General features: G+C 40.6%; 2 protein-coding genes across 2 annotated transcripts in view; one reads left to right on the top strand and one right to left on the bottom strand.

Annotated features, from left to right (window-relative positions):
• Positions 1–21,929, top strand: part of LOC106636928 (aldo-keto reductase family 1 member B1) — a 403,668-nt gene that overhangs the window by 226,429 nt on the left and 155,310 nt on the right. The window lies entirely within an intron of this gene.
• On the bottom strand, positions 10,243–13,631 carry LOC106636899 (protein dispatched). Its single transcript, XM_014349446.2, has one exon. The coding sequence runs from the start codon at positions 13,629–13,631 to the stop codon at positions 10,356–10,358; it is 3,276 nt and encodes a 1,091-aa protein (XP_014204932.2). The 3' UTR covers positions 10,243–10,355.

The raw sequence follows: 21,929 nt of genomic DNA, 5'->3' as shown, positions 1-21,929 counted from the left end.
GCAGGTCGCTCGCGCCGGTTTTTTACTTCTGCACTGCAGCCTCTGTGACTTTCTGATGCTTGTGCTGTTTTTTTATATTTTCTCTCTCTCTCTCGCGATGGCTTCGTGTTTTCTCTCAAGCGATAGCCAGCAAGAGGCTTTTTCGAGGCTTTGATTATCGCACCGAGACGCGAAACTTTACGCTCCGATCGTTTTAGCCTCTGTCCCCGCTTGCTTTATTTTTTTCTATGCGTTTCGCTCTCCATTGCCGCTGGAAAATTTCGTAATTCATCTGTGTTTTTGTGTGCACTGTTGCGTTGAGATGGTTAAGGTTGATTAGTTGCATCAGACTCGACTTTTCAAAATAAAATGATTGTAACGTTGATTCCCAGTATAGGCTGAACAAACAACGTACACTTGTAAAAAACAACGGGAATTGATTTGTTCATACTTTCCCAATCATTTTTTTATCAACTGATGACTCACCACATTGTCAAAACTGATATTATATGCTGAGTAAACCGCAAGGTATTAGAGTAAATTATCATGCCATTTGTCGGTGAAAACATTCGATAAGCGGTCGAAAAACTTTATATTCGCTGCACCAAATTCAAGCAGAATTAATGGACAAACTTGATGAAAATAAAGTTGTATTGCACAAATATATTTGATAACATTGATTCAACGAGGCAGCTCAATCATTCCATTTAAATGAACTAGCTACCTATAATTTACATAAGAAAAAATACTGTTTTGCTTTGAGATATTGGTTTGGTGAACAAAACTAGCATAGCAAATAAAACTCTAAGATAAAAAATAATTAGTAGTTCGAATTAATGTCATAAGATGTTAAAGTCAGTACACTGAACTCATGGATGAATTGAAAAACTCACGGGTAAAGACCGGCAGGTACACTTATAGACGAGTGGTGTACAGAAGTACTGGGACACTACTCCCTTACCCCGGCTCCCGCGGGAGCGACAGGTGAAACCAAAACACGTAGGCTTAAACCAAAAAGTCAAAATAAAGTTTACAACCCCATGGAGGTCGAAATGCGCGCACAAGCTATCCGGATACTTTTCTCTTTCCGATGGGTTCTGTCTTCGAATCGAGAAAATGGCGGCGAGTGTATATATCCCACGAGACAAAGATATCACTCACTCGCGCGAAAGCCGCTTTGTACGGCAGAAAGTGGAGAGAGAGGGAGGAAGAGAGGCAAACGGTGTGTCGGCGAAGAGCAACGTCGAGAGAGAGAGGAAAAAGGAAAGTCAGCAGAGAGAACACACGGACGCCGGGAACCCGGCCCGGCGAACACAACACCAGCAAAGCGTAATCAATCGCTGTGGCAACGCGCGCCCTAACCTCCCGGCACTAGTCTTTTGTTATTATCATCTTTTTTTTTTTTTAATTCACAACACCCACACACTGAGCACCACACGCAAATCGCACAGTACCCTCGTTCTAACCTGAATTCAAGGAAACCGCCGTTGGTTCTAGGAACGCACGCAACAAAATCCGTGGTCTCTCTTGCGGTCCTTGGGTCGAATGAAAGAAAAAATATTGAAAAAAAGGACCTCGAAAAGGACGCTGCGGAGAACCTGGCTGTCTCGCTGCTGGGCACTCCTCTTACTGTTGACCAACATCGACTTTTGCTCTCCGAAATACACTTGCCGGAGTCAAACACTTTATATATACATATATATTATACACTACTTCGAGGAGACGACGGCGACGGTGTGTGTGCGCGAGACCGACACACCCCTATAGCTTCAACGTCACGCTGCCAAGAGAGCGCTCGCGGCGCCGCGGATATACAGACACACTGATCTTCTCCTCGAGCTCGACTCTCTCGCAACTTTTACACCGCGCCCCTCGCGTCTCTACAAAGAGGGGGGAAAGGGTGGATGGATTTCTAGGAAAAGCAAAAACCGATAGCAAGCCCCTTTCCGTTGGCTTCGAACTCATTAATAATTGAGTCGGTTAGAGAGAGAGAGAGAGAAAGGGAGAGAGCGGGCACGGGCAGGGTGTCATGAAGAGGGGGTTCGGAGCGAAAGGATACGGTCGAGGGAAGATACGCGGCGGCGGGTGGGCGGACGGAAAAATAGGTTAGGAGAGCTATCTGCGGTGAGGACGTTCAGGACGCGTACCCGCGCAGAGGTCCATGCACATTACATCGAGGTGGACTTAAAAAAACTCACCCAGAGAAAATCGTTGGACTCGCCGCTGCTGCAGCCTCCTCCGTGCGGCGAACAGCCTCCCTCACTCCTCCTCTTGCCGCACTAGCAATTATCGGGGGGGGGGGGGGGCAAAGCTCGCTTTCGTCCTGATAAACAGGGCAGTGCGACCCTACACTTCACGCACGGCCACTCAGGAGCTTGTGTTGCACGGCATACTGATAACCCGGGCCGAGTACACGAACGACGAGACACACGAGTTGATGCAGGAGGACATGCGCTTCCTGTGCATAGACTGCCCCCGACAATAATGCGAGTAAAGCTTTTTTTTTTTTTTTTTTTTTGTATTTCCTTGCGACTTCTGTTAGGTTGGCTTTATTCGTGTTTTGATCCTCTTTAGTAACTTCTTGTCTCTCTATTCGAACCCAACTAGTAAAAACTAGCACACAAAACAAGGGAAACTACTTCAGAACTTGTCGTCGCTCTTGGAGCACTGAGCAGACTGAATATACGCGAGCTTTGAGTTCTTCGGGGCTCGGGGCCGCTTTCGGCTCGACTGCGCCCTTTCTATACCGCAACAGAAGTTCCCTTACTTACTGACTTTGCACGCTTACTGGGCAAGTGATGTGCGCTGTGTTATCAACCGTTGCTTACGTGGTAACCGGATGTAAATCTACCATACCAACGGAAGTTACTTGAATGTATCCACCAGTCGGTAATCACGCCGTGACCGAGGGGCTCGTGGTGTCATTTGCTCTGATCATACTCTATAGTAGTGCAGTAATAATTTTTATTGTCAAAACTTTGAGTTATACAACCATGACACAATAAATAAATTTTTTTAAAAAATAATTATAAAGTTGACAAAAAAAATTACTTATCACTTTTATACAATTTTTATAAGCCATATAAGATAAGTAGAATATTTATGGTTTTGGAGGTCAGTTTTCGGGTAGAAGATAGATTGTAAACACGCCGCAAGTAGCATAAAAAATGTTAGCTATTTATTTTCTATTTATATAATTATTTGCGGCTGGTTTATAATTAATAAAGTGACTTTACTGTAAGTAGCTTAACAGCAACAATTATTTGGATCAGCGCCATCTAGCGGTCTTTATTTTTTGGCCAAAAGTGGCTCCTAAAATTCTCAATCAGAGCAATCAGGATTAGAGCCATTTAATCAATTATAAACCAGCCGCAACTCATGATGAAGCTACAAAATAAAAAAATAACGATACATGTGTTTTTGGCGGCAAGTTAACAATCTATTTTGTACCAAAAAATCAACTTCCTATGTATTTATACTTTTGAAGATAAATTTTTAAGCAAAAGATAGATTGTTAACTTGCCGCTAAAAACAGACGTATCGTTATTTTTTCATTTTATAGCTTCATCATAAGTTGCGGCTGGTTTATAATTGTCTAAATGGCTCTAAACGCTAATGCTCCGGTTCAAAAGTTTAGGGGCACTTTTTAGTTCAGAAATCCGCAACGCTAGATGGCGCTGATCCAAATAATCATTACTACTTAGAGTAGAGCCATGTAATGATTATAAACCAGCCGCAACTAATTTTGTAGATAGACAATAAAAATTTAACATTTTTTATGCTATTTGCGGCCAGTTTACAATTTATCCTTTTCCCAAAAATCGACCTCCAAAACCATAAATATTCTACTTATCATATATGGCTTATAAAATCGACTGTATTTACAAAATTACCATACTTTAGACCTTTTACCATTAACTCATGGAATCACAGCCCTTTAACTTTATAGTTCCAATAAACAGTTAACTTGTATAAAATGTACATAGCAAAATTTGTGTTACAGAAATCTTGAATAACGATCAAATATATACGTAAATTAATCAGTCGAAAAAAGACAACTAAAAAAAAAATGGACTAAAAAATAAGTTTTTTGGTAATTGTATGGTATACACTTGAAAAAATTTGAACAAGCTTTAGAAATGTATACTCGTACCAAGAAAGTAAAACTGAAATGTCAACCGATACATCCTGAGTACCTGGTAATTTCTTATGGGCAAACCTTTTGCAAAATCGTGCATCGACAACAATTTCAAAAGAACTACCCATGAAATTTCTAGTTTGCAAAAGGTGCAACGGTCCAAAAAAATATCCCGTTTGTACCATACCCAAAGTATGACATATACTGTGTACTTGGGGTAAGTACTCGAGCGAGCAATTCTTCACTGACGAAGCAAGAAGAGCGCGTCCTATGGACAAAAGACGAAATCCAGAAGGAAATCGAAAGCACGGAGCACTATATATATATATATATATATATATATATATATATATATATGTATAACTGTTAGACTGCAAGGGGTGAAAGAGTAATAACGAGGTGTGCGGTGCAAGCATAGTTACAAAGGCAAAGGGCGCGACAAAGTGCTAAAGATACTCGACGGTCCTAAAGTTTCATTTTTCGCGCTCAGGCGTATAACAGGGCCAGCTGGTGTGCACTCCTGAGACGTGATACTCGAAAAAAAAGCTTTTACGCACTTGAGCAGCTTGTGATCATTTCTTTTTTTTTTTTTTTTTTTTTTTTCACCGACCCCGTCTAGCCGCCAATTGTAGCTAGTTTCACGGGTGAGTATTGCTCGCTTCAAAAGGTAAGTGGGGGTATTGTGCGTGCAGCTTTTAAGTGAGGGATGTATGGAAAATTGACCTGATACTGGATTGCCATGGGCTTTTGTGTCTTGTATTTTTGGAAATTTTCGTGATTCCTGAAACATTGAAATCGATTTTGGTGAATCGGTACCTTTTTTATGATTACATGACAATCAAAGGCGTGAAAAAATGTTGTCGTCACCCAGCAAAATTCATAAACAGTCTCGCCGCTTCCAAGATCTGTTCAACCGAGTGTGAAGTGCTGATGGGTTTTTAATCATCTTGATGGGAAATTGTGAAACGCAGTGTGATTTGGGGCGCGGGAAAAGTTAACGCTTGGTTAATCATTTCTCGATGCTAGAAAAGTGGGTCGTTTAAATTAGACCCAGCTAATTTATTGGGAAAATCATTTGGGCACCCATAAAATCTCATTACACTCTCGATGCGTTGCTTTGGGAATAGGTGCGCTTGTGTTTGCTAATTTTTTTATTCCATCAACATTTTTTTTCCTCATTGAAAGCTTGACTGATTTTTCACGAAGATTATGACAAGAGAATTGAAACTTACATTTTAAATTAATAATTGACGTTTGTCGCGCCACACCGTTGAACAATAACATGGTCCGACTCTCTATACTATAGTTTTCGAGCGTACAGTGTCGGAAATGTAGCGGCTATTTTAAATAAATTCTGCTTTCATCTACAAGCTCATTGACTGTTGTTTACTATGTAATAATTGAAAAATCCAATTGAAAAGAGGTGCAGCTCAACATAGTTATACCTTCGTTAAAGTTCTATTCTTCTGCTGCAGGACATAAGTAATAATTGATTATTCGTTCAAGTGCCCACAATTTGTTGAATAGTCGTTAATTGTTTGGAAATTCAATCTGTGCATGAATGAATTTTTTTATTTTTAGTTTTTCTGGTAGCTCGTAAAAAATTATTGAACAAAAATTTGCTATATTTAAATCTAGTGCTGATGTATTTTATTTTTTGTATGTATACCTGTGTATAACAATGAACATAATTAATTAAGACTAAGACTTGTATTAAAAAAACATTTGAGAAAAATTTTTTTAAAATAACGACGCAAAAATAAATTTTTAGACAGTTTTGACAAAAAAAGAAAAAACAAAAGAACACACTAAAATTTATGTATATCACAGTTAAAACGTTATGCAGTTGATGGCTTTTTAAATCTGGGTTTAAAATTTTCAGATACTGGTATACCGCAGTGATTCTGTTAAAAAACCAAAAAGATGTTGTAGAGTTTGCAGAAAAATATTAACCAAAGAGAGTTAACTCTTCTTAAACACTCGAATCTGAGAAAGCCATGACCACTACGAACCGAAAAATTTCAAGAAATTTTTTTTTCAAAAAAATAGCGTCCATCAAACCTCAACGAACCGGGAGGTCAAGGTTGCACCCGTTGAATAACAATCATTCTTAACTATAGGATGAAAAAAATTTTTTCCTCCTTTCGGGCGGAAAGTGAGGGCCGAAAGTACTTTCAGTGCCTATTTCACGGGCGGAAAGTGGAACCTCCCGCCCTAGGGCGGAAAGTACATTCCTGCCCTAGGGCGGAAAGTACATTCCCGCCCGCAAATAAGAAAAATTAGTAAATTTTGTAGTTGGTGCTGTACATTATCAATATGTTATATGCGACATCTATCAAATATCTTTCTTTATACATCTTCAAAACAAGACTTGATTATTTTATGAAATTCTATTATAAGTATATTTTGTGTATAATTTCTTAAGAAAAAATATAATATTACAATAAGGGAGTATTATATCTCTGATTGCCATTTTTTGATACTCATACTCTCATTCCACCAAGTTTTTTTTTTTCGGGAGATTAGATTAATTTAATTTATTTTTTTTTTTTCGGGAAATGGTTGTAAATTTTTTTTAATCGAACGATCAATTGATTTTTTGGACGAGGGGGGGGCTTTGCCCCCCCTACCCCCCACCGGGGGCTCCGCCCCCTGGACCCCCGCCGGGGGCTTTGCCCCCTGGTCCCCCACCAGGGGCTGCCGCCCCTGGACCCCGCACAACCTTTGATGCGAACTTTCGTTTATTAACAATTAACTCTTACTTATTTTTAAAAATTCCCTACCTTACCGACTACTTTTTTAGACTTATTATTTTATAAAAATAAAATCATACTCAATTTTAAATAATTGATGCAAAATACGAGTTACCGTTCTTCTTCATGACATCTCAATCAATAAACATAGTTTTATATATACAACACAATTTATAAATAGGGAAGTTCACTAATATCTACACTGCAGTCAAGATATTCTAGCATACCAGCTTTAAGTTTTTGTTCGTACTCAACTATTCTAGTCAATACACTATTCGAAACACCTCCGTTATTTTTTAACAGAGGTTGCAATATCTTAGAATTCACCGTAAATATTTTTCATTTTTAATCCTGTAGTTAAATTTCTATTGAAGTGATCATTAACCAGACAAAATACGTTCTCACTTTGGGCCCTTAAGGAGAAAAATAGGATACGCGACTCGGGCGGAGGCCTTCCCGCCCTTGGGCCGAAAGTACTCGGCGGGCGGAAAGTGCGCCCGCGGGCGGGAAGAAGCACTTTCCGCCCTAGTGGCGTAATATACTATTTTTGAAACTGCACTTTCATAGTGTCACAAGTTTTTTTGTAATTTTCATAACTAATTACACCATATACACGAGTTGAACATTTTTAAGCATTCTGAGAAGTAGCCACATACATTTTCAGGGCGTGACTGATTGCAAGATCTACATGGATGGACCTTCCATCGGATGCAGAATTTTGTTGATTCGAAGATAGCATCGCAGGAACATCGGCAGCGGAGTAAGTGCCGGTATTGGCGAATCGGCTCACGTTTCTGCCGGAAAAGACTCGAGCGAAAGAAATGACAGGCTAAATCCGTTTATCTGGCAATTGTATCGGGATAGACAAGGCGATCGGTGTTAGCTGTGTGGAAAAAAAAATTGCAAAAAAGCACCCGAAAAATCGCTAAGTATAGAACATTGCTGCAATGTATGCTAACTCGTTTGGGAGGAGCTGCACCTTGTCACAGCAGATAAAAACTCTAGCCACGGTGATATTTTTCATTTTTTTTTTTTTATCTTTCTTAGTCTCAAAAAAAATCGATGAGACGATGTCGAATACCTACCCATAATTGTATTTTGTTCACGCCTGGCTTTTCCAGCGTAATATTTTTCCTGGAAACACACACTCCGGGATGCAACTCAGGCCACCCTCAATTTATTCTTTAGTTTCAAAATTCGTTTCAAACTATAGAAAAGTGTATGATTAACGTGTGGCTATCCTTTTGTCGATCAGTCGTGCCTTGCAATAACATTAAACTCAAAGCTCGTTTCATTACACCATAAACATCGAGACTAATTACACACATCTAATGTCTTCATATTTACCGCGCGTCAACTTCGCACACGTATGAATAATCTCGCACTCCCATCCGTCAAAACGAGTCTTGAATGGCCCTTAGAAACACTCGTGACGCATACATCCACACACACACCGGCGTACAAAAGAAGCATCATCGCTCCCTCTATTAATATCATTAATATCCGTCTATCTTGATGCAATGGGCACAGACGGGAAAATCCTTGCGTTTCTGCAAACTGAAAGCTTCTTTTCCAAAATAATTAGGGTAATTCATTAATAGCCCAAAAGCTCCTCAAAGTGCACGCATCGAGGGTGAAAGCGCGAGTTTACGTATATGTATGTATGAAAGCAAAGCAGAGTAGCTTCTTCGATGTACACCCACGCGAGCATCTACGTGCGAGGTGTATTTAGAAAAAGGAAGAAAAAAAAAGAACCTCCCCGAGAAAACGAGTGCCAAAGAGGAGATGTACACACAGCAGAGAGAGAGAGAGAGAAAGAGCCGCGTAAGCGCGAAGATGAAGAAGCAATTATTCTAATGGAGGCTTTAGGTGGATTGTGGCCGAGACAAGTAAGGTAATCCATGAATAATACCCCCGACCCCCCTCGCAGCCAACCCCCTTTTCCGCTACGCGATATCTATACATATATACGCAAGTACTCCCTTCCTCTGTACTCGCGAACATCCCTATATTCGTACCTGCTAATATTATGCTAAACTCACATAATCCTTAAATGCCAGTCCTTCTCTCTCTCTTCTCATTCTCCGCACCCTCGCTGTGGCTTCGCACCGCCCATGCATGTACTTCACGCTTCGTCTGATCGCACGACTCCCGAATATAATGTATAACGAGCCCAGTTGAACGTATATATTAGTGCGCACAAGTCTATATACACGCTCGTCTGTCTGTCTGTCAGCGGGGCTTTTGCCAGTGTATATATATATAGTTCGAGTGTATCATGTATAATACGAGGGGGGCTTTCAGTTTTAGTTGGTGTATATTGTTCTTCATCCCCGTGTTCTCGTGTGTGGGAGGGTGCGTGTGTATAGTTTAATTCAACCCTTCCTCTCCCCTCGTGGTGCCGCTCTTTCACCAGAGCTTTCGACGATCGCGATATTCAATGGCATGAGCTCGAGCTGTACTTGTACCTAAAACTGCGCGGGGATTCGCGTTCGACCCTTCCGGGGCTTGCTTTCAATTTTCTTTGCAATGTTTACTTGATGCTCTTTTTTTCTGGATCGTGTGGGTGACTTTGAGACTATTCTAGCTTGGCGAGTGATTGCCTCGGTTGTCGTATAGTGTGATTCGGTACCTCTTGGTACTTTCTACCAGTGGTGCGAAGGGATGCATTAGTGATTAAACTTTGATGTAGGTATGAACAATGACATGGAATTTTTTTTTTTTTTTATCAATTTTTTTTTATTTGTATAACACGTCATGCTTTATAATTGGAAATAAAAATAAAATACAATGGAAGAGATAAAACATGAAGAATAATCGAGTTAACTGAAACATTTTTTTTCAAATTATAGTGGTTTTTATTCGTGTAAGCTACGCATATAATATAATTTACATTAGGCCACTTTGCACATTTGTACACAGTTAATTAACTACCGAAAGTTCGCAGTTACAAAAGCAATGACTGTCATCATATCACAATACTCATCTCATTGTCTCGTCAGTCATACGCAATAAAAAAAAAAAAAAAAAAAAATCCCAAGTACACTTATTTTAATATTCTTCCCATCACATTTTTTATACTTATTCAATTAAATATATACACAATTGTTTTTTTTGTTTTTGTTTATTTTTTAAATTTTTTTACGAAAAAAAAAAATTTTTTTCTTACCAAACACCTTTTCGTACAATTTTCATTTCAAGATAAAAATAAACTAAATCAAAGACTCTTTAAGTACACATAGATATCACAATTCGTACACTTTTCTTCTTCTCCTCCTCCTGCACAGTACATTCAACGAAGCTAATAATATAAATTCAACTTATAATTTACTCGTAGATGTAAAAAAAAAAAAAAAAGCTCCAAAGTTACAAAATATAATATCAATAGTTTAGTAATTACTACTCTACGTCCGTATCGCAATGCAATAATGTTCCCACCGAAAAAGTAATTCGTCTATTTACACTTTCGAACGTAAACCTCCCCCTCACGGCTCCTCGGACCGACTCGACGGCTTCTCGACCATCCTTATGGACCTGTGACTCTCAACCTCGTCCGGGTCGGCGACCTTCCTTCTGTTCGACTTGAAAACGGTCCGCCGGAAATTCGAGTAGTGAAACTGGGCAAACCGCGACGAGGGTCCAGCGATGGCCAGAATCGAGCCCAGGAAGAACGTGGCGTAGATCCAACTGATCACCATGATGATGATGAGGAAGAGGCCGATCTGTATGTAAGCCAGGACCTGCGAGGGCAACATGAACGCCCCCGCTGCCCCGGTCGTCAGAGCAGCCATGATCGTCGGACCCGCCATTTGCTCCAAGGTGGCCTTGATCCGGTCGATCCGATTGTCCCCGGTGCTCGAGCGGTAACTCACCCCGTAGTGCAAACTGAAATCCACCGCTAGCCCGATCGCGGTCGACACGGCTATGCTCTCAAGGATGTTGAGCTTCCAACCCATCAGGATGAGGGTCGCCACCGTGACGATTATGGCCGCCCCAACCGCCAGTATCGCGTACAGGCTCACGAGGAGGTTCAAGGTCACGAGGGCCAGCACGAACAGGGTCAACGCCACCGAGACGATGATCGCCCATATGGTCCCTTGGTGCAGGGCCCTCTGCAACTCGTAGAATTCCAGGTAACTGACGAACCAGCCGTTCTTCATGCCTGCGGGGGCCTTGGACAGCTGCTCCTGGAACCACGTCTCGACCTCCTCGTAGAAGCCGTTCATCTCGGCGTACGACAGGGAGAACGTGAAGTTGCTGTCGTACTCGACGATCACGGCCTTGATCTCCGGCACGGCTTTCGTTATCATCGTCGTAAGCGTGTCGTTGCCATCGAGGGTCTCGTTGAGCCCGGTGGTGTTCTGCTTGCGAAACTTGAGGCCCACCGTCGGTGAGCTCCGTGAGGCCTTGAAGTTCCAGAGGTGCGAGGGCGTCCGGTGGATCTCGGCGACGGCCTCGGCGGCGCACAACTCGAGGATCTGCGGCTCGTACGGGAAGGTGCTGTTCCGACAGCAGGGCAGGTAATTGACGTTAGAGTCGACCGGGTCCTCGCAGGGGCGCTCCATCCACGGCTGGAGGGACTCGATGAAGCAGTTGGGCAGAAGCGGTCCCAGAGTGCTCCGGTAGAAGGGCTGCGTCCGCAGGTCCTTGCAAAAGTTCTCCAGCCAGACCTGGGAGTTGCGATCGCTCACGTTGAAGCTCTCGTCCATGACCAAGGTTCCTTTTGACTCGGGGTTGAGGTAGTTGCCGTTGTCTATGGGCAGAACTCCCCAGACGAAGCGCAGGGGCAGAACCTCGCTGCCGTCCCCGTGCTCGGTCTTTTCGAAGTGGAAGCGTTTCACGTAGAACAGGTCGTATTGCTCGAAGGGATGCGAGCTGGTGAAGAGTTGGAAGTCCGGGGTGTCCGGCAGTCGGAGGCCGGGATAGTGGAAGACGATCAGGCAACTTCCGATCGCGACGCTCAGGAGGAACGAGAACCAAAACCACTTGAGCGAAAGCACGGTTTTTATGAGACAATTGGTGAACAAGTGCTCGGCTTTGTCGACGAGGGACCACAGCGGTCGGATTATCTTTTGCGCCACAAAGTTCTCCGATGACATGAAATTGGCGCCGAAGCGCTCGGCAACTATCACACTGGCTGGCAACCAAGTCACCATCAAGAAGAAATTGGCGATGACGGTGATCCCTGAGAACAGACTGAAGCAATTGATGGCGGTGACGTTGCTGATTATTGAAGCCAGAAACGCTATAGTCGTTGTCAACGTGGTGACAAATATCGAGGGTATGGCGTGTTTGATGGTCTCGTGGACGAGCCGGTTCAAGTTGTTGTTGACGGTCAGGGATTTCTGGCGCTTGTTGCACTCCCATATTTTACAAAATATGAACGTGTCGTCGGACCCGATGCCAAGCGCCACGACGATGGTCAACAGGTTCATGAAAGGAAAGTAATTAATGTCTAGGACTAGAGTGTAAATTGCGTATGAAATACCTAAACTAAATATAATGGCTATTATCGTGGTCATCGTGATCAAAAGTGATCCGGTGTAAAACCAAATGCAGACCGTCACTATGCTGAACCCAAACAACAGCAAAACACAATCCATAACGAGCTGTCGATCGAAGAGTGTGCTCTTCAAGCCAAATTGTACGGCTGGCACGTAGTAATCGTCAAACGTCAACTCGTCGAGGTTTATGTCTTTGTAGTAGTCGAAGCTGGAAGAGCTCGCGGCCGTGGGCAGTATAATCATGACGGAGGACAAGGGCGATTCGGTGGAGTTGCCGTTGTTGGCGAGAAAATCTACGTCCACGAGGTAATGGAGAAGATGGTAGACTGCGTTGTTGTTGTTGGCGTAGCAAAGCTCGGGCACTTTGCGCTGGCATTTCAGATCTTCCGAGCAATCGGGGGTCAACTCGAGTTTTTGATAAAAGTAGAAGCACTCCTTCAAAATGCTCTCGACGCTGGCCAGATCCTCTTTGGTGACCATGGAACAGGAGGTCCGGTTCGACAAAAGAGCTATGTAGTTTGCCGGAGACCAGCTTCGACAGCACTTGTGTTGGTACTGCAGTTGCCGCTGGCAGATCGAAGGAAAGAGCGGATTGGCCCTCAGGGCGGAGTCGATGTGGCATTGAGCTCTGACTCCTTCCAAGGACCACAAATTCGTTTTCTTCTTACTCTTGGACGTGACGACCACCCTGGCGTAGGCGGAGCTCGGGTCGTTGCAAAAAAATCCATCGGCGTAGTTCGAGTACCGCTTCACTGATCTGCGATATTCGTTGTAGTCGTCGTCTTCTTCCCCGTCGTCGCGCGTGCGATGGCTTTTAATCCTCAAATCCGACGATTCATTGCGAACCCGTTTTTTGTCGATTCTGTGCTTGTTTACGGCGTTTTTGTTCTTGTGCTTGTACTTGCGGTGCTTCTTCTTGTGCTTCTTGTGTTTGTTCCTGCCGGGCAGTGTTTCGTTGACTTCGTTGGCCAAGTTTTCCCTTTGCTGATGAACGTCCTGCAGGTAATAGTAGTACTCGAGAGGGTTGTCGACGAGGTGTCCCCTGGGACTCGACGACTCTATTAAATTTTTCCACGCCGTTAGCCGCTGCGCTAGTGGAGTTCCTCGCGCCTCGAACCCGAGCTGCGGATCAGAAAAGTCTGGAAATTTTTTCGTGGTCAATGGCACGATGAGACACGTCATCGAGAATACGAAAACAATTATGAGCACGATGCACGGGTAGTGCGCGAGGACTCGCGAGTACCAGGATATCACCATTTTTGTTTGGTTGTTCCTTCGGCTTTTTTTTTTTTTTTTTTTTTTTTTTTTTTTTTTTTTTTCTGGATCACACGTTTACACGCTCGACGTCGACATCTTTCAAACTTTCTTCGCTACCTGTAAAGGAATTAAAAATTTTCAATTGACTTTGTGGATGAAAAATATATCAATTGCAAGAGCTTAAAATTAACGGATTTTACCTTTTTTTTGGAAAATAAATAATCAAGTGTGCATATAGTTGGTGTAAAGCTGTGCACGAGAAAAATATACAGCTAACCCAAACAAAATTTTTTTTTGCTACAATATTCTTTTTTTTTGTTAAAACAACTGTGATTTATGGTTTCACAAAAAAAATATGATAGTCACCATACTAGTTTATTATGTTAATGACAGCTTGAATATTATATTGACAATTACGATCTGATTTCCGTAAAAGACTTGTAATCTTCTTTTCTGTCATATGGTGGTGAATTCATGAGTTTATGCGTTGCTTAACAATTTTTTTTTTTTTTTTTTTTTTTTTTTTTTTTTTTTTTTAATAACACGTAAAGTTGTTATTGCATTTTATAATTTTGTTTTTGAATGGTTACGATGTTTTGACGTTTGGTAACAAAATATTGTTGTTCTCTTTTTCTTTTTCGCTCTTAAAGGGGTTGTATCACAAAAATAATAAATATAAGAATTCCTTTGATACATTTTTATAAAAACTAACAATAGTATTCAAAGTAACATTAAAATGGTACCTACCACCTACAAAAAATTAATTATTTTTAGTTTACATGTACTTTTATAAGATAATCTTTTTTTTTTTATTAAATCTGCAAAATACTCTCTCTTCCATATTTACGAGTTCGCGTTGAATAAATACTAAGTGATTTCTCAAAAACAGTAAAGCTAAGGTGCCTGAAATTTTGATAGGTATTATGTTACTCTGAATGCGATTGTCATCCATACAAATTTCATCAATAGATTCCTTAAATTATTTATTTAATTTTTTTTTTTTTTGAATGATTGAAATAGTTAAAGTATATTGTATACATTTTTTAAAATAGTTATGCTGCCATAACTTTTTTCTACATTGTAACAAAAAAATAGTTTATTTAACCAATAACTGTTTCAACCATCGAAATGGCATAAGTAACTATCCGACTATTTTCAACTAAGTATATTTTTTTCTGTGCATGTACCAGTGTAGCACACATATTTGCATGATATATTGTTGCAAATAAATTTCGCTCCATACCTATACCGATCGATTTCGAAAGCGTTTGAATTCACCGCGACTCCCGCACACCCACAGCATCACATGTTTAAATACCTCACTTTTTCTTTTTAATTTCTACCTGTACCATATATTCTTGCCAGACACATGCATATACGTATCACGGTACGCAAGACCAGAGCAAAATGTTCAATCGATCGATAAAATTTCACGAACGATATTCAACCAACGTTCGCAGTGCTGCTCGGCAACGAGAACGCTGTATAATCTCGCAGAGAGCCAGAGTTGAAAAAAAAAAAAAAAAAAAAAAAAAAAAAAAAAGGGGGAGACGCAATGTATTCATGCTAACTGCCACTGAAGAAGGTACATATATAAAGCCGAAGAAGAAGGAGAAAGAGCGCAAAAGAGAGACGGGGGGAGCACCGGTATATTATACTCACGCAGGTTGCCTGATGCAGTTTCTCGCTCTTCGGTAACTCTCGGATGCCTGTGTCGCTCCCTCCTATAATGTGCTCCGTCCTTCTGCGCGATGATACCAGCAGTCCCAACAGGTACACATCCCACACTCGCGCCTCACCCGTCACGCCGAATCATATCAATTTTTTTTTTTTTTTTTTTCTTTTTATCGCTCATTCGCGAACCGATAAGCAGTTACACCCCCTCCTGTAGCGCTTCGGCTTTTCTTTTGTTATATATTACGCCGTTTATTAATCCCGTCCGTTGACACAGGCAGATCGATATTGTCAGTCTCGCGGCGCAAGCGTGACTACCCGCTTAATGCCCCAATGCCTACTGCCGTGCGAGGGGAGGTGCAAGGGAGAGAAGGGGACCTACGGGTTGGCGAGAGAGGGGAGACGCGCAGGACTGACCCAAACCAGTGTTGCCGAACTTCGAATTCCTTAGGGGCCCCCCGCTCCTTTCGGTCCGCGCTGGCCCCCGGTGTGGGTATATTATGTATATATGTGTATATAGCCGCGTCGCTGCGCATCGCGCTGTCTGTTTTCGAGATTAATGGTCTGAACGGAGAATTAAAACTCGCCGCTTTTGTGAGAGCAAATCCATTAGTATTGTGGATAGATTCTTCTTCTTCTTCTTCTTCTTCTTCCTTCTTCTCCTTGTTCTTCTTCTTCTTCCTCATTTTGAAACTGTGAGCGCGGTGGTGGCGATTTGCTCGTTCGTTAAAATAAGATGTTAAGAGATGATGATGGTTTTTTTCTTTCCTTCAAAATACTGTTTCTTTTTTTTCCTTTTTTTTTTTTTTTTTTTTTTTTTTTTTTAGGGCTCTACGAAGGTATCCTTTACATTACATATTATTTTTCAAATATTTTTGTATCAATGTTCAAGACCGAAATATACTAATGCGTGTCTTTGTAATGATGATTTTTGTTTTTAATATTAATGAAGATTAAAAAATTTTTCTTCTTCATGTATATATTGTGTTTCATTTTTTATGTTACAACAGCCAGTAATATCAATATCACTTTCTGATCACACTTTTTTCAATCACGAATATTAATATCTGTTGTATGCATTGAAAAAAAAAAAAAATAAACAATGGTAAAGAAATGAATAACTAAAAAATTAAATAAAACAAATATTTTTCTTCATTTTTGTATAAAAACAGAAGTTTATTTTTACATCGCCAAAAACACCACAATACATTTGTAGTCTCAAAGTAGCAATAATAAATAAATGAAAACTCGTTATTGTCAATTTTTAATATTAACCAAGATTCTCACAATTTATATAGACTACGAAAAACTAGAGCTCTACAAGAGTCAAGAGTAATCTTGGTATTGTCTTGTAGTGTGTTAATTTTCAAGATAATAGTTAATTAAATTTAAAAAAAAATAGTTTCCATGTAATAATTTTACATAAATAATTTTTAGGGTTATTGCATTCAATGTTGCATAAATACATCTTACAAATAGTTTGAGTTATCAGTAGTTTTTCAGAAAAAATTTTTATAATTTTTTTAAAATATATAATTAATGACTAAACAAATTTTAATTGTTTAAGGCTAGATTTTTATTTTTATAAATATTTTCGTACTATTTTATTTCAGTAAACTTATGCTGAATAGAAATAACTGTACATTTTATTTATTATTAATATTTTTTGGAGTGTGTAAAAAATAACCATTATTTATTCATAAACTTTTAAAAATTACGTATTTTATGTTACACCCGAAAAACATTATTAGAAATTTTTAAAGATTCTACAAGACATTAAAGTACGTTATTGTTATGCTTTACAGAGTTAAATAATTACTAAAATTTCTCAACATTTTTTTAATAAAGTGACAAGACTTATGCTATACTTGACATTTTTAAATAAAAGTCAAAAAAAGTTATGTGACAAACAATTCATTCAAATAATTAATTTAAGTCAGTCAAGTTGATAAAGCTGGTATTCCATTTTACATTCAAGTTACAGAACCTGATATACTTAATTTAAGACACCACGTTGACCTAAGTAATCTCTATAAATAAAAAAAATTTTTTTTTCAATTTATATTTTGATAAATATAAAAGATATATGTATAACATTTGGAACTATTTTACATTAGAAACAAGTACTATATTCAGTTGAATGAACATGTGGTGTAAAAGTTGCATTACTGCAGACAAGAAATAAAATGTTTAATATAATGTCAAGATTTCCAAAAATCTGTAGATACAACAGAATTAATGATTCTACAGTGATGGAGTATAATTTTAATAATTATCTGGTAAATGATTTATTAAGTCAGATAAAGTATAATTTTAACAGTTAGGGTATCTGGTAAATGATTTATTAAGACATATTATACCCTTTTTAATTCATGGATTTGAAAAAAAAGTTTTTTAACTTATTTTTTATCATTAGAAACTGATTCAAACTATTCAACAATAAAAAAGCTTTTCGATGTATTTCAGATACTAGTAAGATAAAAATGAAAAGTTTTTCTCAAAAAAAGTTGTTATTTTGTTGAAAGAAGAAAATAATTTTAAATTTAAGACAGTTATTTACCAGGATTAAGGGTCGTAAAAAATGTTATGATCCATGGTCTAGTATAAATAATAATCATTGCAATTTTAATGTATACTGTTGTCAGATATTAATTTATTTCTTATTTGATTCAAACATATTTTACTCTTTGTAACCAACAAATATTAACTGTAATGAAATTATAATAAACCAAAGTTTGAATTTTTTTTGAAATAAATATATACAAATTCACTATTTTTTTTATTTCATTTTTAAAAATATATATCTATTCTATAAAAATCCAGAAAACTTTTAAAAACATGGACTTTCAACGATGAATTGATAATATGTAAGATCGAAAAGTGAAGTATTATTTATGTACGAATGATATATTGATCTAAAAATTAGGAAAAATTTGAAAAAAAATCTCCAATTTTCTAGACGAACATGACGTTAGCATGTATTTTAATAAAAATATCACTTAATTATATGAAATAAATTACATGGAAACAACTACATTTAACAAAAAAATTTTAGAAATTAATTTTTTTTCGTTTTTCAACTGCTATTACAGGGCTCAAACAAACAGGGAGTCCTGAGATATCATTAATTGCATGCACGATTTCTCACCTGCACAAATTCACAAAGAGAGAAAGAGAGAGACACCGCTATATAAAATATATTTCCAAAAAGTCTTTGTTTTTGACCAACACAAAGGTTACTTCACAATTAGCGAAAGCAAAGATTAATCAGAAATCCCAGGCTGAATGGTGTGTCGAAAATTCGCACGTTCAGTGTCATAACAATTTCGTGAGTGGGAGGGGGGGGGGAACAATGAGCCTAAGTATCGCAGATCGCGTGGCCTTGCTAATAAACGGCCAGCCGACTCTGTTATTCGACCGTATGTTACTCCGAAGCGAATAAGCCGCGCACTCGAAAAATCTGAAAACTATGACCACCACCAACGTGCTACTTTACAGCTAGAGCCAAGCAAAAACACACCATTCCCCCTTTCTATGTTATACCTGCGCCCGCAAAGCGAAAAATGTGTTTTGGATGACGCGCATATCATCCAACCCCAAGCCCCCCGCATAAACGTGTCAATTCCGCCTTTCAGCTTTACAAGCCTCGGCAATATACGAGAGAAAAACAAACTCCGTCCCTGCACTTGCCCGTGTCATTTGGGAGCAAATAAAGCACGCTCGCTCGGAGCCGTGGAAAAACGCTCTCACGACCACTCGACAGCCTCGTCCCGGTCGACGAACGGGATTATCTTCTCGCACGCCGATGGAGGGAGAAAGATGAAGGAGGAAAGGGACGAGCGACGACAGGGAGCCTTGTGTTGTATATACATATATACCCATTCTTGAAAAAAAAATTGCCCCGACATGAATGAACTCGGCCGGTGGGACGGGCACTTGAAAATAAAGAGAAAAAAAAAAGAAAAATCAGAAATATTGAAAACCAGCGGCTGGATCATATGCACGCCCGGCGGCATGTATACGAGGTCCTTTTTTTTTTTCTCTCTCTCTCTTTTTTTCCCTCTATAAATATACTATGGGCATATAATCTATATACTGGCCGATCCTCGCGGTCTTTATAATATGGGCTTTACTATAATATTGCTAAGTGCTTCGTCAGTCGCTTGGCGCGCGATACTTGCTCTTGCGATCTCTCTCTCTCGACTCGGTTCCTGCTCTTTCGCGGACTTCTTTCTCCCTCTCTCTTGCAGCTATACGTACACTCATACACGTGTACATGCCTTTGCAATTGCTTTTTTTCGCTCTCCTTCGTTACTATATACATTCACACACAGCCTCCTCTTTCTCGCTCCATACACAATATATGTACATATACGTATACACCTACTCCTTCGGAATTGGCGGCCTCCTTCCTCCCCTTTTCGGTAACATAGCTCGGTTTTGTCTTTCCTCCCGTTCTGGAACTCTTAGTCTCCTCGTTCGCTTCCATACATATATATTACATGCTGTACCATTGTATACGCACCTGTATATGTGAGTTGGAGTGTATTTTTCGCTCGCTCGCGGACACGAGAGAGAAAGAGATACATATGTGTCCCCCACTTCTCGTGATTACTTCCGATTCTCGGGCGTCGTCCTGCTGGCCTCCGCGGAGTCCTCCATTAATTTTCGTTCCTCTCTTTCCTCGTCATAAGGACACAGAAATCGTGGCCACGGCCCCTGCTTTCTCGCGCTTTTTATTTTTTCAATCTCTCCCCTTGAGCGAACTCGCGTGTCTTCGCCTTCTCCCCCCCCCCTCCCCCGGCCATCTACATTTTTGTGTCCTCCAGCCTCCCCCTGGACTCCCCTCGGGCGCTGTGTGTGGGCTCCAGCAGCGTTACCGCTGCTACCGCTCTCTTTATGTACACACAGGGGTACACCTATACACACTCCTCTCCTCCTCCTCCTCCTCCTCCTCTACATATAGGTACCCACTACTTTTTTTCTTTGCGCTTTTTAGTTGACTCGCGAGAGAGAACGAGGGAGCGCGTCTTGAGTGCTCTCGGTGCGGTTTTTGCGCGCATAATGCTCCGTTTTGATGGGATGCTACCTACTCGGCCGTTCTTCCTCCTCCTCCTCCTCCTCCTTCGTTCCGCCTTTCGCTCTTTTTTCGCTTCGCTTTTCGAGAGATGATAGTAATTGAGAATGTACACTTTTTAAATTAAAACGTTGCCGGCTTTTTTTCCCCTCCTACATATATACGTGTATATTATACATATATATATATATACAGGGGCTTTCTTCCTTCCTCGGCCTCGTCGTCTTCCGACCGACCGTCCCTTGCCACCATCATCGCCTGGGCTTTCCCTGATTTCGTTTATTTCGAGATTGCTTTTTTCAACTGGAGCACAAGTCCCGGGTTATCACTCTCTCGAGATGAAACCTGGCCCCTTCTTATACTTGGAAAATTAAAATTCGCGGTCTATGATTTTTCTCGTGCGTTTCGCGCAAAAGAGCATCATCGGTGTATTGAATTCTTATGGCTTGCAGCCTTACCGAGTGGAATACTTTGTGGGAAAGGAAATGAATGAGGTGACCGGAACCGAGTTTTTTTTTTTTTTTGTACACCTTTACCCAGTTGTCGAGGATCACAGAGCCTCAAGTACTACTACAAAAGGACGCAATACGAGCGTATCCTTGAAAGCTTTTGCGTATTTCAAACTTTATCTTCCGTCCATGTGTATTTGATTAACAGAACCAATAAGAGATTCTCCAGTTGATCTTTGTCGATTTTTGGTTGTCAGGTTTCTCGAGCGCTATCGCCTGGCAATAACCCCGCTTGTAGTCGCTTCAAGGGGCCTGAATCACGATGTATACAATACGTCGAAAAGTCGACGCAATGTGACGTAAGCCCAACTTAATCGACGGTAATGACGTCTAAAAACCACGTGGCTTTGTGAGACACCGTTAATCCTGACAGAGTCTCCAATGGCGCGTCTGGCGCAGAATATATGTATAAGATCTGATGATTTTCACTTTCGATTTAAAACATTGGATCAGAATTTCAAACTTTTATTATCATATGAAAGCGTGTGTACTGCACCTACAAGCGAATAACGACCACAAAAACAACCCATACCTGCGGAAAACAACGAGAGGTAGAGCAAAAAAAAAAAAAAAAAAAAAAAACGAGTAGTAGAAGGAGGAGGGAGGTAGCGCCCCGTCTCGTGCACACGTGTGACTTATGCATTAACCCGTGGCGAGAGATTTCGTCCCCACCCCCTTTGGTGCTTTTCGTTTTCTTTGCTCGCCGGTGTCGTATAGGTGCACTCCTCTTCATCCCCTGCAGGTTCGTCAGGGGCGCGCTGGAACAGGAGGAAAGAAGTGCTTCCGTGTCTCGGGAGTGGCGACCCCCCAGGAAAGACGACGGTGGCGGTAACGTCCCCGAGGAGCGATTCAATCTTAGCCCGGTGGCGTAAAAATCGTAAAATAAAATCGCCCCCCCCCCTCCCCGGCCTTCGTTTGAGGTCGCGCTCGCTCGGTTCCTGTTTTATGACGAATTGGCACTTCCCGCTGTTTCGCAAGATGAACCTGCTTCTTTCTTCCGCTGCTGCCACATGTGCGCTGTATATACTTGGAGGAAGA

Source organism: Copidosoma floridanum, unplaced genomic scaffold, assembly GCF_036245765.1.
Source record: "Copidosoma floridanum isolate Cflo_tuat_1 unplaced genomic scaffold, Cflo_Japanese_pri ptg000019l, whole genome shotgun sequence".
Taxonomy (NCBI): domain Eukaryota; kingdom Metazoa; phylum Arthropoda; class Insecta; order Hymenoptera; family Encyrtidae; genus Copidosoma; species Copidosoma floridanum.
Note: the sequence above shows the minus strand (reverse complement) of the source record. Positions and strands in the feature narration are given on the sequence as shown.